We start from the raw sequence: 15,410 nt of genomic DNA, 5'->3' as shown, positions 1-15,410 counted from the left end.
TCAGAGTGGATTGTGGACAAGGTAAGTTCACTTTTAGACATGAAGAAGTGTGATTGAAGAAAGTGAGGACCAACCACTCAACATGGTTCATATTTAGGATGGCAATCAAGTGTTGCTTTATTTGCGGTTTGTATATCCATATTATAGTTTTGGTTTGCCTTTTTGAATGATGAATACAGACTTCTGCCACCTGCTGGTATGGAGAGTAATTTCATCTCACTCAAGCCCCTTTCACACTGCACGTTGGTCCCGGAAAATTGCCCTAAAAATTGCCGGATCACCTTCTGTGTGAACCGGGGTGGATTCCGGGATCGATCCCGGGTTGGGGACCTAGTAACATTGCTGGGTTCAGTCCCGGAACAAGCTCTGTTTGAACAAAAGCCAGAAGCAATGCTGTAAAGGGTGTATCATAATGATGTCACACGTTATCGTGAGACTCTTTTACCAGGTGTTTTGAGGGCAGATCAACGTTTGCAAACTGTAATAAAGCAGAGCTCAGTTAGCTCCTCACTATCTGCGCTGAAGCTGAGATCGTTCGCCAGCCTAATTGAAAGTTAACGTACCTAGCGTTTTCGACTCATTTATTACACGTCACATCCTGATGTCACGTGTCATTACGGGACATTTACAGGTTGTGTGTGAACGCATGCACATATTCCAGGAAATCACTGGTAGTGTGAAAGGGGCAAAATCTAGCGACCCAGCAATAATTGTATTTTCCGGAATCGCAGTGTGAAAGGGGCTTCAGTCACAGAACATACTGATAGTTGACTGTTGGTTGTAGTCTTTTGTTTTCTTCAGTTCACTGGGCAAATTTTTAGCACACAGGTGATGTGGGACACCAAACTAAAGCCCTATTCGAATAGGATTAATTTTACATAGAGAGGTGGGGTAAACTAATTATATACCGTCCAAATGTCCATCTCAATGTAGTAAGATTACAGTGACTTTTACCTTCTGTAAAGTATGGAACACCACTAGCCTCCTGTGCGAACAGACCAGTTGTAAATATGTGTAATATATTCCATTATTTCCTGGCATGAAACTTCTGTTAGCTTTAGGTAAATGCCTATTACCAAAAGAATCCAATCAGAATAGAATTAATTTAACAAATTGTTCAACCAGACCTAACTAATATTACAAACAACATGGTGTGCACAGGAAGCAATCTGGTACACACAAGATGAGAGAGAGGTGATGGCAGTGCATAAATTGAGTTACATCTCCCACTTCTGGTAGTTTTATTGAAAAAATATTTCCTGTGCAAATTGGTCATTAATATTACAGACATCCTGTGGTAAACATCCTGGTAAAGTGGTCCTAATCTCATCCAAATAGGGCTATAGTTGACTTTCGTCACAGCTAATTCTTTGATGTCAGCTTGGATTTTTTTTATTAGTTTGTCTTGTGTGGGTTGATAGAAACCCATTCTGAGAATGAACTCATAACTGGATTTGTCCAAGTTTGTCACAATTGGCATAAAATATATGATTATTCAGAGTTTTGCTTTGAGGCACTGTGTTAAATACACAAGATATTCATGAACAAATTGTACTTTCATCTGTATTTTCTTAGTTTCATCTGTGACGTAGACTTAGCTTAGTGTCTCTACTGTATAGTACATAGAGTTTCTGGGTGCTATCTCATTACTTACCCTACGCTCATGATAACATTTTCAGAACTCACCCACACAAGCTGATAAGTAGATACACTAAGAATTAAAACAAAACAAATGGACACTGGAGCATCTTTGACTCACAATAAAACAAGAGATAAGAAGTTATAAATTAATCAAAAGTTTAGTGGTCTTAAAGTAAACATCAGGTTTTAAATGGCACAATGTTTTTCATAGATACAAAATCAGAGTCAATGTCCTTTTGTCATCTTAAATATTAAAGACAATATCTTACGTCAAAGTAGAGAAATATTTTAAGCTTAATCTTAATGAAATTTACAAAATGCAACAGTATAACCAGACACAAAAGAAAGAGAGAGAGAGAAAATTTGTTTACAAATATTTTAAAAATATAAAAATGCATTCGTGCAAACATAATGTGCAAAATTACTGCCAAGAGTGTGCAATTTCATTGGCCCTGCTTACCACCACATTACCATTTTCAGAAATAAATACTGAACAATTATACAAACACAGGACTTTTTTGAAAGCCCTGTCTCCTCCTTACTGGTAGATCATGCACAAACAACTACATTAACAATCAACAGTTAGCGATAGATATTAACCTCTGCACTGTGATGCTATGTTATTGTGGTCTATGTACCTGACATTTTCTTTGTTCTTAAAGACCACATAAAAATTGACTGATAAGTTGAATACCCTTTCCTGTGTTGATGTATTTCCTGTTAAAACAGGAAGTTGGGGTAGGTCATACTGATTTCAGAGGGTCTTTAAGGCTGCATTTACACTGCAAGTCTTAATGCACTGATCCGATCTTTTGTCCAAATATGATTTTTTTTTTTTTTTGGCCCGCCTGTTTACAATCACTTTGACACAACTGGTATCTAATATCTGTGATTACATTAATTCCATCCAATCAGTGATCACTTTACTATGCACATGGTAGTAGGCCCATAGGAGTTAAACGGCCGAGCTATTTAAATATTAAAATATATATGTATAATATTTTTAAGACTGGAAAATAACATTATTTTTTTATATCGAGTAGACATTATTTGCCAGCATGGACAACAGCTGTCACGAATGGTTTTGCCGCACAAAATCTGACTGAACGGATAAAGACTGGAAAATAACAGTAATTATGTTATTTTATCTACAGCTTGTTAGATGTAGAATTCTGAAGTGAAATAGTAGCGCTGTAAGATAATATTTATTTGAATGAATTAACGACAGAGAGAGAGAACACGCTAGTGAGTATCCTAATGAAGCTTGTTGGTTTAATAACATAAACAGCTCCTCAATTTTGCGCAATTTCCACATAAAATTCCCACCCTCAAAATGCAAGCACATATACAGCACTCCGGCATATTGGCATATGTGTCGCCATCATATTGTGGTGGCTCGGAGTTCTGTGGGGAATCGTATGTGTGTTTAGATGCAGGTCGGATGTCCAGATATCAGATATGTATCCGAATAAAAGTCCACATTTGGAAGTGGCCCAGATCAAATGCAAAAAAAAAAAAAAAAAAAAAAAAAAAAAACGGATCTCGTGCAGATTCTTGTTTAAGCATGTGCAACAAAATTCGATTTTTTTCTTGTCCTAGTGTAAATGCAGCTTAATTGAACTCCATTATTTTGCATAGATTTAAATGTAGTGATTAAATGTTGCAGTCATCAACAACAAAGTTGCACATGGACCCAATGTGCCGTGTTTGAGCATTACCAGAAATACACATTTTGTTATAAATAATGCATTATAAATGTGTCGCTGTTACTTTGACTTTGGCCTCATCCTCTATAGTGAGTGCAGGGTTGTCATACATCTCTAAAGTCTCATCCTTGGTTCTCATGTCATCCTTCTCTTCATCCTTCTCTTTTTCTTTGCAGCACTTGCAGCAGCAGCAGCAGCGAGTCCTGCAGAAGCTCATGCCGGCAGTCACCACTTTGTCCCAGGGTTTGAGGGGAGGTTGTAGCGGTTTGGGCAGGAAGTCCCAGCTGCGGAGGAATGATGGCAGGAAACGTGGGCAGCGTTTCTGCATAATGTTTACCACGACCACAAAGATCGCCAAGACCACCACAGGCACTCCGACCCCCACCAAGACCTGCCACCCTGCGATGGAGAGGCCCAGGACTAACAGCGGGAAGAGGAGGAAGATCAGGATGAGATACAGTGCTGCAAACCAGCGGTACTTGGCAGTGCGGTTGCCCAAGGCTTTGGCTAATCGGATAGGGATGCGTGTGAAGGGGATGGGATACCAGAGCAGAATACCACTAATGTTGAAGAAGAAGTGACAGAGAGAAATCTGGAAGAAAACACAAACGAAAGTCTTTAATCTTTAACCAGAGTAATAAAATCAAATCAACTGAAAAGTGCAGAAACAAACCTGTAGAGAGTTCGCCAGTGTCTCTCCAGGACTGGCGAGGGCAGCTAGAATAGCTGTGGTTGTTGTGCCAATGTTGGAGCCCAGTGTGAGTGGATACGCCCTCTCAAGGCTAATGACACCAATACCTGAATAGAGAGAAAACAGTAATAAGGCTTCATTAAATTTGCACAAATTGCTCACTTATGCTGCTAAGCTAACACTAATAAGCATAACAATATACAGCATGCAGATATTAGATAATATGATCTTTAATTAGATTTAACTACTATAAAAAGTGGTGGGCAAAATGTTTGCACAGAAGGAGGGGATGCAGCGATGTGCTGGTTGTGAATATTAGTTGGGTTGTGTGTTTCTCTTTTGCTCACCAAGGCTGCATTTATTTAATCAGAAATACTAAATATTATTAAAATGACTGTTCTATTCAAATACGTTAAAATGTAATTGATTGCCATGATCAAACCAAAATTTACAAAATCATAAAACAACCACACAATTTCACATGAGCCTTCAGAAATCATTAAAATATGCAAAAACACTGCTCAATAAACTTTTATTATCAATGTTAAAAACGGGTGTGCAATTACATATTCTTATGGAAACCAGGATTCTCAGATGAGTAAAGTTAAAAAGAAAAGCATTTATATAAATAATATAAATTCTATAAATAAATTCTATATACTGCATTTAACATGCATGTTTTAATGCATTCATGCTAATTAAAAGTAATGTCTGTACTGGGATTCTGTAGAACATTTTGGGATTGCTCTTTCCAAGAGTGATGCATGCAATGCCGTAAAATGACACAAAATGTCTTGGTCATCTGTAATCATGACTAAATTTTCAACAGTTTGGTAACCAGTTCAATCATCCGGGTTTCTATACTGACCGACTAGTGGAGTGATGGCTGAGGTGAAGACAGAGCTGCTCTGAACAATGAAGGTCATTCCGGCTCCAACAAGGATGGCGATGTATCCAGTGACCCAGGCGAAGGGGAAAGGGAAATCTGGCAACAGACAAAGCCGTATTAGAAAGACCATAAACCGTATATTTAGAATGTGTATTTATTCCTGGTGTTAAGTGATGGCTGCATTAAAACTCCCCACAAAGCTTTGGCTAAAATGCAAGGGAGATGTGGGCATGTACCTGAGCGCAGTCTGAAACCAACAGCACATGCACATACACACACACCTGTGGCACTCAGACACACTCAGGCTCATATAATGTTCCTGTTCAGCTCATCAGACAGCAGGACTGGATCACCTGTGCTGACTATCATATGACAGGATACATGCTAACACACTTCCAGTAAGCGCTACACCTACAGGAATGTGATAAGAGGGAACTCTGGGAAGGGTGGGGAATTGCCACATGTATGTTTTTAGCCGAAGATCAAATATTTGCTACATTGTCCTCAACTTTCAACTTAAAAGTTCAGTGTTGACGCACATTGTCATATACTACAAAGAGTGCGTATCAGAGGTTAAAGTTAGCAATTAGCGGCAGAGCTTATCAGCAGATGATTCATCTCTGATATTGACTCACCTGTGTTGAGCACCTTTTTGATGACGACCGCCACCTGACCCTTCAACATGGAGTTCAGCAGCTTGACGATCAGAATCAGGCAGGTGCAGAGGGCCAGCAACGACAGAGCCAACAGAATCAAGCCCACCGCTAGGTCAGGTAGATTAGCGTACACAAACATGTGAGTACCTGGAGAAATGAGGAGGAGTCTGTCAGAGCTTGCAGAAATATACAGAACGTGTTGGAAAGTTAACGTCACCAAACTCTTCTTAACATCTTAATTATCTAGTTGAGTGATGGTTTTAGAGTAGAGGTTTCCTAAAAATCTACTACCTGCACAGTTCAGTTCTAGCACACCTGTCTAATTACCAAGCGCTTCTGAAGATCTTAATTAGCTGGTCCAGGTGTTTTTGTTCAGGACTAGAGAAGAATTTTGCAAGAAGGTAGATCTCTTTTGGGGCACTTGTCAAATTGAAAACCAGCAAACATTATAAATGACCTTTTATTTCTTTAATATATTATCTGCAAGTACGGTTTCTGAATGAACCCGTGTAAAGTGTAAGAACGTTTTTTATTAAAAACAAAAAACATGGACACGGTATAAATAGCATAAAGTATAAATGGGCCATTTATATATAGCTGCCTTTATCTTTTATGAATGGGCTTCCTTGCAAGGGGATTAACAAATTTGGGGGTCCTTGGCATTAAAGTTTGAAAACCCCTGATATAATCTACCAAAAATTATGCTGCTAAATGGTGTTTCTTGAAAATCTGAGCACACTCTTACACAGTTGAAGGACCACAGAATAATTACATACTCAAATCCACTGAACCAAGTCGAGGCTGGAATTTCAACATGCGATCTAACTACTTGCATTGATTTAAATGCTGCCAAATTTGCAGAGGCTCTTTGTTCAGGTGCACTGGCCTCAAGTGCCCGAGGCTGTCATGAAGAATAGCTCTATTGAAAAGGTAGAGTAGATGGATGGGGTGGGGTGGAAAGGTGAAGCTAAGATCTCTCTCAGCTTTTATAAGAATCCATTGTACTCATAGAGGTTAGAGTGAATCGCTATCGATGGCTTAGAGCTGAAATAAGTCACCTATGTAAGGAATAGGACAGGAAATGGATTGACATTAGGCTTCAGTCTCTGTTGATCCAGAGAGTTCTTGCACTGGTTGGCTACAAGAGCCACAAAGCAAGCAGAGGCACTTACATTTTCCCAAGTTGTTTGTTTCTGTTTGGTTCTCTTGAGTCCAGATCTGGCCGTCCTCCTCCCAGCAGAGGGCGCCAGGCGTGCAGTTTGCAAATCCAGGGACCGTTATATTCACGAGGTTCTGAAACAGACGAAAATACATCTTCAGACCTAAACCCTTACATAAGTGAGAGAATATGAAGCTTTTTATGCTCAGTGTCACATTGTTAGCTTACCAACATGCTAACAAAACAATCGACCAAGGCTGCATCCGAAATCTCATACTCACATATCTGTATTTGTATGTACATATAAACCCTATGTTTATCTTCTGAATTCCCATCAGTGTGATAAATCTTATTTCCTCATGTTTCAACAGCCTAATCTAGTGACTGACCAGAATTAGTGGGTGTGCTGCACTTATTAACCAACTTGCACATTCTCACCGTGATTTTTTCTGTTTTACACCAGATCTTAACCAGACTTTTGTTTCGGGCAGCAGGGTCTCCAGTGGCGATGTCACGGATCACAGATGTGTCCAGCTGAAAAAAAATAAAAAAAAATTTAAATACAAAATTTTCAATAAAACAACATGGTAGAGATATAGCAGAGAGCAAACCAGGTGCATAAAGATCATTACACTGTTGTAGCTTCAGTGGAATTCCCTTCTTATGTGTCCTTGTAAACAGTTAGTTACAGAGAAAAAAAAAAAAAAAAAAAAAAAAAAAAAACACTATGCGTGTATTGGGATATACTGATCTGTGGATTAGGTCTTAAAGTGACAGCAGCCTAAATCCCACTGCTACCCAGCATTAATGCAGTTGAGTAGTAACACCTACTAGATAAATCAACAGATCCACTGATCTCACCTCAATGATATTCTTGGTGAGGGGTTCAGTGATGACCTTTAAAAGGTCTGGAGCGTCTGCACCCGTCTGGATGTTAAAGGAATCAATTATAAGTTTGGTGAGTCTGTAGAGGTATCCTGAAGCCACCTCCAGAGGCAACAGCACCAGGACAGACAGCCAGTTAAAGAAGTCATGGACCGTAGCTCCAGCAAATGCCCTGAAGTACACAGAATCAATGAGTTCCTTCATCAGCACATACTGTAAATTCAAAGCTACTGAAAGAGTGCTAGTTTAACTTTTGCAGCACTTATTTTCAAGTTTTTGTACACAAATGATGCTAAAAAGACACAGTGTTTCAATGTTTTCCATCACTGTATGAATACAAAACTGATTGCTTAGTTGGGTTTACCTGCGAAACTCGTTGCGGTCTCCCGCCTGCATCACAGCCACAATGGTGTTGGTCACAGAAGTGCCGATATTAGCACCCATAATGATTGGCACTGCAGACTTCACCTCCAACACTGAAATATATACAATGAAAAATTATATAAATTATTATTATTATTTTTTAAGTCTCTTCTACCCTCCAAGGCTGCATTTGCATTTTGGTCAAAAAAAGTAAAAAACAAAACAAAAAGAAAAACAACATTTTGTTAAATATATTACTGCATTTTATTCCTGTGATCAAAACTGAATTTTCAGCATCATGTCTCCAGTCTTCAGTGTCACATGATCTTCAGAAATCATTCTAATATGCTGATTTGCTGCTCAAGAAACATTTCTGATTATTATCAATGTTGAAAACAGTTGTGCTGATGAATATTTTAATGGAAACAGTTGTTTATAATTTCAGGAGAAATGGAAAAAGAGCAGTTATTTGAAATAGAAATACAAGATTTCTATGAATGTTAAATTCTTTGCAAGCGGTTACTTAATTACATTAGTCTGAGTCACTTTAGTTAGTTTTAAGAGGCAGTGGATAGTGAATTTTTGTGCTCAATTACAATCTGAGGGTGCTTTGAACCAGAAATGTGTGTATGAGCAGGAGTCACACACACACACACACAAAGAAACTCACATCCAGACGACACCATGCTGACCACAATGGAGGACGAGGTGCTTGAGCTTTGAACCAGAACAGTGACCAGGACTCCAATCACCAGACCAGCCACAGGGTTCGACAGAACCGCATTGTCCTGGAAGATATCGCCAGCTGCCTTCCCTGAGCAATGACAAAACCAGCAAACCATGCTATTTGTGTCCACAGCACATCTATTTCTGTTCAGAGACAACCAGCCTCCATTATAGATTAACCATGTTAAACCGACGTGCGCTATGATAAGACGCCGTTTGTTTGAAGTACATGATCACTGCATACCTACTAAAGAACACCCACTTATCAAGCTTTTCTGTTTGACCTACATAGTTTCTACAGCATAAAATAGTATTCCTCTATGTTTTGATGGTTGTAGAGTTTTATAGTACAGTGAGGTACTATAGTATACAGTATATTAGTAAAGTATAGTAGTATACAGTTAACAAATTTGTAATAAAGTCCCATCATCACTATAGTATAGTCAGTAGAAATTACTGTGGTTATACCAGCATAGAAAATAAGTGCTGGAAAAAAGGCAGAAAACATTCAATCACAGGGTCTTAAAAGTTTTCAGATTATTATTAATACATTAAAATACTCAAACTAAATTAAAATGCTAAAAGATGCAATCAAGCTGTAATCTTAAATCATATTTTTGCCCTCCCCCCGCCCTATAACGATTTTCATTGAACATGGAATTACAAAATTAAAAATGGATATTTTAAAACATCAATATATACTCCCAGTTTGTTAATAATAATAATAATAATAATAATAATAATAATAATAATAATAATAATAATAAGTAGCTTTTTTTCAGCATGAAACAGGGTGATACTGATAAAGTGAGAGAGTATATCAAGTTATGAGTTCATTATTAACTTACATAGCAATAACAATGATTAAATGGTAGTGCAGTGCACACTGAAGGCAGATAGTGAAGATGTATTTCACAATCAAATGGCACAGAGACAAAACAGAGACAATAAGTTTTTAGGCTTATATTCCAAACTAATAATAATAACAATAAAAAATAATAATAATAATATTATGAACTTTAATGAATCCGGGTATCATTAGTATTTTTTTTATTTTTTTATATCGAAAATAGAAAAATGAGAAAAGGGCTCTTTTTTTTTTTTTTTTTCAAATAAGAATTCAGCTTAAAATTTCAGTTTTTGGTTCAGGAGTAGAAAAATATTCGCTTGAATATTCAATTTCTACATGTGGGCTGGAATTAAACTCCCCTTTCTGCTGATTGTTCAGCTGAAGATCAAACCGTGCCGTCATCAGTTCTTCTGCAGTATCACGCAGCAGAATAAAAGTCCTCCACTGCTGCAGTGTACGGATTAATAACCCGTTTTATTGCAACTACATTTCATCTTTTTTCCTCTAACAAACAGGCTAATGAATAGCTCACAACTAGCCAGACAGGGCTTTCTTCTGTGTAGATATAAATTTGTTTCTTTCCATTAGCTGGGCATGGTAGGGTATGATACGACAGCTGTCACAGCCTACCCTGGTCGCACAGTAATTCTGTTTAGTTAAGAAATTAATTAATTAATTAATTTCTGAATAATTATTTTAAACACTAAGACAAAAAGGAAAGAATAATCAATTGGCTTGGGTATATATAGGCCTATGTTCACGCAAGAACTGCCATTCTGACTGACAGCCGGAGAACAACAGATATTAAATAGCCTACTGTTAGAGTTTTATATGTAGTCTTGTGTTTTCATTAAAATTGATTATAACTGATATCTCTAAAGGATATGCACTTGTATGCGGCGTGAGCTGCTGCGCACTCGCACATGGGACTGCAACGCAAGATTTTCATAAAATATAATAACTTGCCATTTCGATTTGTTTCTCTCCAAACCCTCAGTATACCTTCAGAATGCTTGGAATATACGCCATGAGATGCATAGGAATATTTTACGACAGATATGCATCTGCTTCAAAAACAAAAAAAAAACAAAAAACACTAAAGTCACCATTCTCTGTCATTAATATGGCAAGTGCGAGCAGGACGATTTTTGTGTTGAGTAATACGCCTTTAGAACAACATTAAGGTGAGTAGTTACTCTAGTTCACACAGTTCCAATAAATTGCCATGGGTAAAATAAACTCAATAAGCAGACAGACGCAACTACAGTCAAGCGCAGACCAGTATTGAATATCAAAGTAAACAAGAAACAATCATAATTAAAATATAAATATGACATAATATAAAATTTAAATTCTTTCCATTCTCTACAAAGTGCTACAAGCTCTTGGTGAATAAAGAAGATCTGTGAAGTTGCAAAGACTAAAGGCTCAAATCCAAAGAGATATTCTTTATAAAAGTTAAGACTTGTCCATGCCCCCCTGAAACACCTCGTTCTAACACGCCCCCACATCTCTACGTCACTATGTGGGAAGATTTGCATAACGTCGCCCATTTCGTTGTTTGGCCTTCCAAAAGAGGACACAACTAGAAATTAGCGGTGGGCAATATGACCAAAATCTTATATCACGATATGAGAAATTTTATATCCCGATAACGATATATATCTTGATATCATTATTTTTTTCTTTTAATAAGGTTTAATAAGGTAAAGATTTACATTTCTGTACAGTCTAATCTCTTATTGTCATACCATTCGGATTTCATATTAAGAAATTATTTTAACCCAAAAAGAAAAGTATACAATCCGCCATCAAAATGATAAACTTAATTATTCTAGCTGCTGTGAGAAAAGGCTATAAATGATCCTCCACCTGCAGGATCCTCACATGCTATAACCTATTAGCCCGGACAACTTCTTTATGTTTACAGAGGTGACGTAATGATGCAGCGCTATGCTCGAATTTCCTGCGAAAACCTACCCGTACCACACAAATTAGAAAACATTATTATAAGCTAACTGTTGTGAATCGGGCTAAAGTAAGGCGATAGTTTTGAACACTGGCTGGTTATGTACTTGCTCAGATATTGATTTTCGATAATTGTTTACCAAAAAAAAAAAGTTACGGACTGCGGTTTTAATGTTAAATGCATCATACAAGTCACTTTGGAATGAGTCACAGTAGGCCTATGTATCATGATAAAAAAAGCAACTTGACTGTCTGGAAATACTTCAGGCTATAGCAAATTATTTAGTGGACTCCCTATCACTTTAAGAACCGTTGGTCTACACAGAAGAAAGCCTGTCTAGACTCTGCCCCGGTACGAATGGTGGCAAGCTATTCATTAGTCTGTTTGATGAGAAAAATATTAAATGTAGTTGCAATAAAATGGGTTATTAATCCGTACATCTGCAGCAGTGGAGGACTATTATTCTGCTGCGTGATACTGCGGAAGATCTGATGACGACACGGTTTGATCTTCGGCTGAACAATCAGCAGAAAGGGGAGTTTAATTCCCACCCACATGTAGAAATTTAATATTCAAGCGGATTATTCTTCTTTTATTTTATTTTTTATTTATTTTTTTGTACCCCTGAACAAAAAATAAAAATTTAATCTGCATTCTCATTTTAAAAAAAAAAAAAAAAAAAAAAAAAAAAAATTAAACTTTCAATATTAAATCAAAAAACAAATGAACAAACGATACACGGAGTATATTCCAGTACAGGCCTTAGCCTAGCTTGTGTTGGGGAAGTGGGGGAGGAGAGGGGCGGTCCCACTTTACCAGTATTGTCTAAAAAAAAATCTTGGGCTTGGTCAGAACAGGGCCTCGTGTTTCAGTCTCTCCCTGACTTTCAGTACTTTCTAATTTTTGCTTTTGATTAAGGTAAAATATATCTAAAGCTTTCCATCAAGGTATACTATTAATTTATACAGAACTTTGGGTTCTTTATTAAAAGTGCATGAATAAGTACAATGTCCAAAAGTCACACACTTTACCAAAAGGCCATTCACTAAATAATATAATGCAGTACACTGAGTATAGTAGTTTAGCACAATTGTACTATTCTTAAAACACACACACACACACACACACACACACACACACACTGAACTACTTTTAATGAAAGAGTTGTAAAGTTCAAAGAAAGTACCTCCTACAAGCTGGAAAGCGGAGCTCAGAATGTCCAGAGAGCAGACGAACACATAGAGCAAACCCAGCAGGAGAATGAACTTCACGATAGACTTGAGGACGCGCAGAACTTTCCCCTTCGTGTCGAGATCTGCAGAGCAAACAAAGACAAAGCGTGAGACACGCGGAGCTCAGCTCGCGTCCCGCGGCTCATCCGCGCTGCGCTCCTCACCTGACCACTTCAGCCCGGTGTCCCGGAGCTCCGGCAGGTCCCAGGGGTCCTGCTCCTCCTCCGGCTCCGACTCTTCTGACCGCGACTCGGGATCCTTGACATCTTTGCGCGCGAGCTCTGCGTCTGCGGGAGAAAAGACACGCGTCTGAAGACAGAAAGAAAGCAGGAACAGAGGGGAGAAAGGAAGTGCGCCTCTGTGTGGACGTGGATTTATACGGGACACGTACCGAGTTCCGGCGGCGAGGCGGGACGAGTCTCAGGCAGCGGAGCCATTGCCTTCAGTTACAACAAACACACAAATAACATGTTACGATGCAGCCATTCCACAAGTAACATTTTCTTTTGAAGTGTATTCACTGTTGCACCACATAAATACTTTGCATTCTTTATTCCAAAAGTTTGTTAAAATCTGGCTAAAAGTTTGGCAAAACAAATCTACAAGCTACAAGTCAAATATCTTTTTTCTTTCTTTAAAAGCATGCAGTGAACACTAAAGTAATAAATACATAAATAAAAGGGTTGTTTCTTATTTAAAATCATGTTTATGATATCACTGATATCATCAAATTATAATAATTATAAACAATGAACAGTTTAAAGTAAACCAAGGAGAAGTAAAGTAAAAATACAAGTAGAATGTTTCTCTTAAAAAGCAGCGATTAAAAAACAATAAATAAAAATAAGATGAAGATAAAATAAAGGTAAATAAAAGGGAAAAAAGTTACATTTATTTTTCTTAGAAAGCATTGTTTAAAAAACAATAAACAGTTTAAAGTAAAACAGTAAACAGAAGTACAAGTAAAAAGTTTTTTTTTCGTTCTCATTTAGAAAGCTGTGATTAAACAAAACAAAAACTGTAAAATAAAAATGGAAAACGTAAAGGAAAAAGTATAAGTCTTGTTTTCTTAGAAACCATGCAGTGTTTAAAAAACAATGAACAGTTGAAGGTAAAATAGTAAACAGAAGTACAAGTAAAAAGTTTTTTCTTTCTCATTTAGAAACCTGTGATTAAAAAAAAACAAAAACTGTACAATAAAAATGGAAAACAATGAACAGTTGAAAGTAAAAAGCAAAGTATAAAAATTAATTTTTTTCTCGTTTGAAAAGCAGTGATTGAAAATAATAGTTTCCTTTCTTTTTCTCTTCTTCTTTCTTTCTTTCTTTCTTTCTTTCTTTCTGCTCTCAGATTTTTACTTATAAAAACACTAAGAAATGATCAGTCTGTCAGCAGACCATTTCTACGTCAATATTCAGCCATTTCCACCACACAGTTAAGCAACACTTTGATGAGAGACATAAACCTGTACACTGCCTGACACTCATGATTCAAACTCATCAGCAGTGATCACATCCTTGCTAAGATACACCCAGACCACTAAACACAGAAACACACACTGCCTAAGAGAACTTAAAAAAGCAGCTCAAGAGCCCAAATCCAAAACAAGCGCATAAATTCATTTGTTTTTAAAATACCAAGCATGGTTTGCCAAGCACTGAGCAGCATTATTTTAGCGTGATTGTCCTACCTGTGCTGTGCGCTGAGTGTGTGTGTGTGTGTGTTAGTCCAGTGGACGTACCTGTGTAGGAGGCGCAGGTGTCTTATATACACCTGCAGCAGGACAGTCCTGCGCGTGTCACTGATCTAAAGTCCGGAGCGGGGTGGTTACACTTCACCTCACTCACAGCCTCAAATGTAGCCCAATTATCAGCTCAAACAGAGTGATATAACCTCTAAATAACACACAAAGTGCCCTGATCCTGCAGCCATGCAGACCTGTGCACATTAATTCATGTGGGGGAAAGAAGATGTTTTGGCCAAAATTGAATAAAATGATTGTAGCTCCATTGGTTTCAGTGGGTCTATGATGTACTTAAGCTTACGATGCTTTTGGGAACCCAGCCCAGTTCTGAACGTGTGTTAAAGTGATGTTCAATGATTAACAGTCATGTATGCCAGTATTTGTGAGCTGCAGTCCCTCCCGTCCTGTATACACACTTTACACAGTGCAGTCAAAGTTGAGGATCAGGTATATTCGTGCACATAACACACATGCTTCCCTATATCACAACTGTGCTTTGGACAGTCTGCCACATCACGTGAAGGTATTTCTTTTGATTTGTACTGATCCAGAAAGAATAAAGGACTGAGGGTGCATTTAAAAGGGTGTTTAGTACTTATGTGTATGCATATATATAGATGTATATATATATATATATATATATATATCTATAATATATATATATAATATTATATTGTAGAAAGTAGGACAATTAAACAACATTTTATAGTAAATATCTAATAAATATTTGATGCATAAAATATCAAACGAAAAAAACAATAACAGCCTAATTTTGTCTGAAAATGCAAATAATGTGTGCAAAATAATATATGTATTTAAATAAAATTTAAATAAGCAAAATACTTACAAAAATTTACATTTTAAAGTCTCACTGTAGTTAAAGCCATGAAGATACAATT

At 37.4% G+C, this 15,410-nt stretch overlaps 1 protein-coding gene across 1 annotated transcript; it reads right to left on the bottom strand.

Moving 5' to 3' along the window:
- Nucleotides 1-1,780: 1,780 nt before the first annotated feature.
- Nucleotides 1,781-14,499, bottom strand: LOC109110635 (sodium-dependent phosphate transport protein 2B-like). The gene is made up of 13 exons (XM_042750487.1): nucleotides 14,458-14,499; nucleotides 13,159-13,207; nucleotides 12,932-13,054; nucleotides 12,722-12,850; nucleotides 8,661-8,804; nucleotides 7,992-8,103; nucleotides 7,604-7,799; nucleotides 7,181-7,276; nucleotides 6,756-6,876; nucleotides 5,563-5,730; nucleotides 4,907-5,023; nucleotides 4,021-4,145; nucleotides 1,781-3,939 (listed from the first exon to the last, which is right to left on the bottom strand). Exons 2-13 carry the CDS (start codon nucleotides 13,202-13,204, stop codon nucleotides 3,391-3,393), a joined length of 1,926 nt encoding a protein of 641 aa, XP_042606421.1. The 5' UTR covers nucleotides 13,205-13,207; nucleotides 14,458-14,499; the 3' UTR covers nucleotides 1,781-3,390.
- Between the last annotated feature and the right edge of the window lie 911 nt (nucleotides 14,500-15,410).

The sequence above is a fragment of the Cyprinus carpio genome, chromosome B23 (genome assembly GCF_018340385.1).
Source record: "Cyprinus carpio isolate SPL01 chromosome B23, ASM1834038v1, whole genome shotgun sequence".
Lineage (NCBI taxonomy): Eukaryota > Metazoa > Chordata > Actinopteri > Cypriniformes > Cyprinidae > Cyprinus > Cyprinus carpio.
This window is presented reverse-complemented; position numbering and strand designations above follow the sequence as displayed.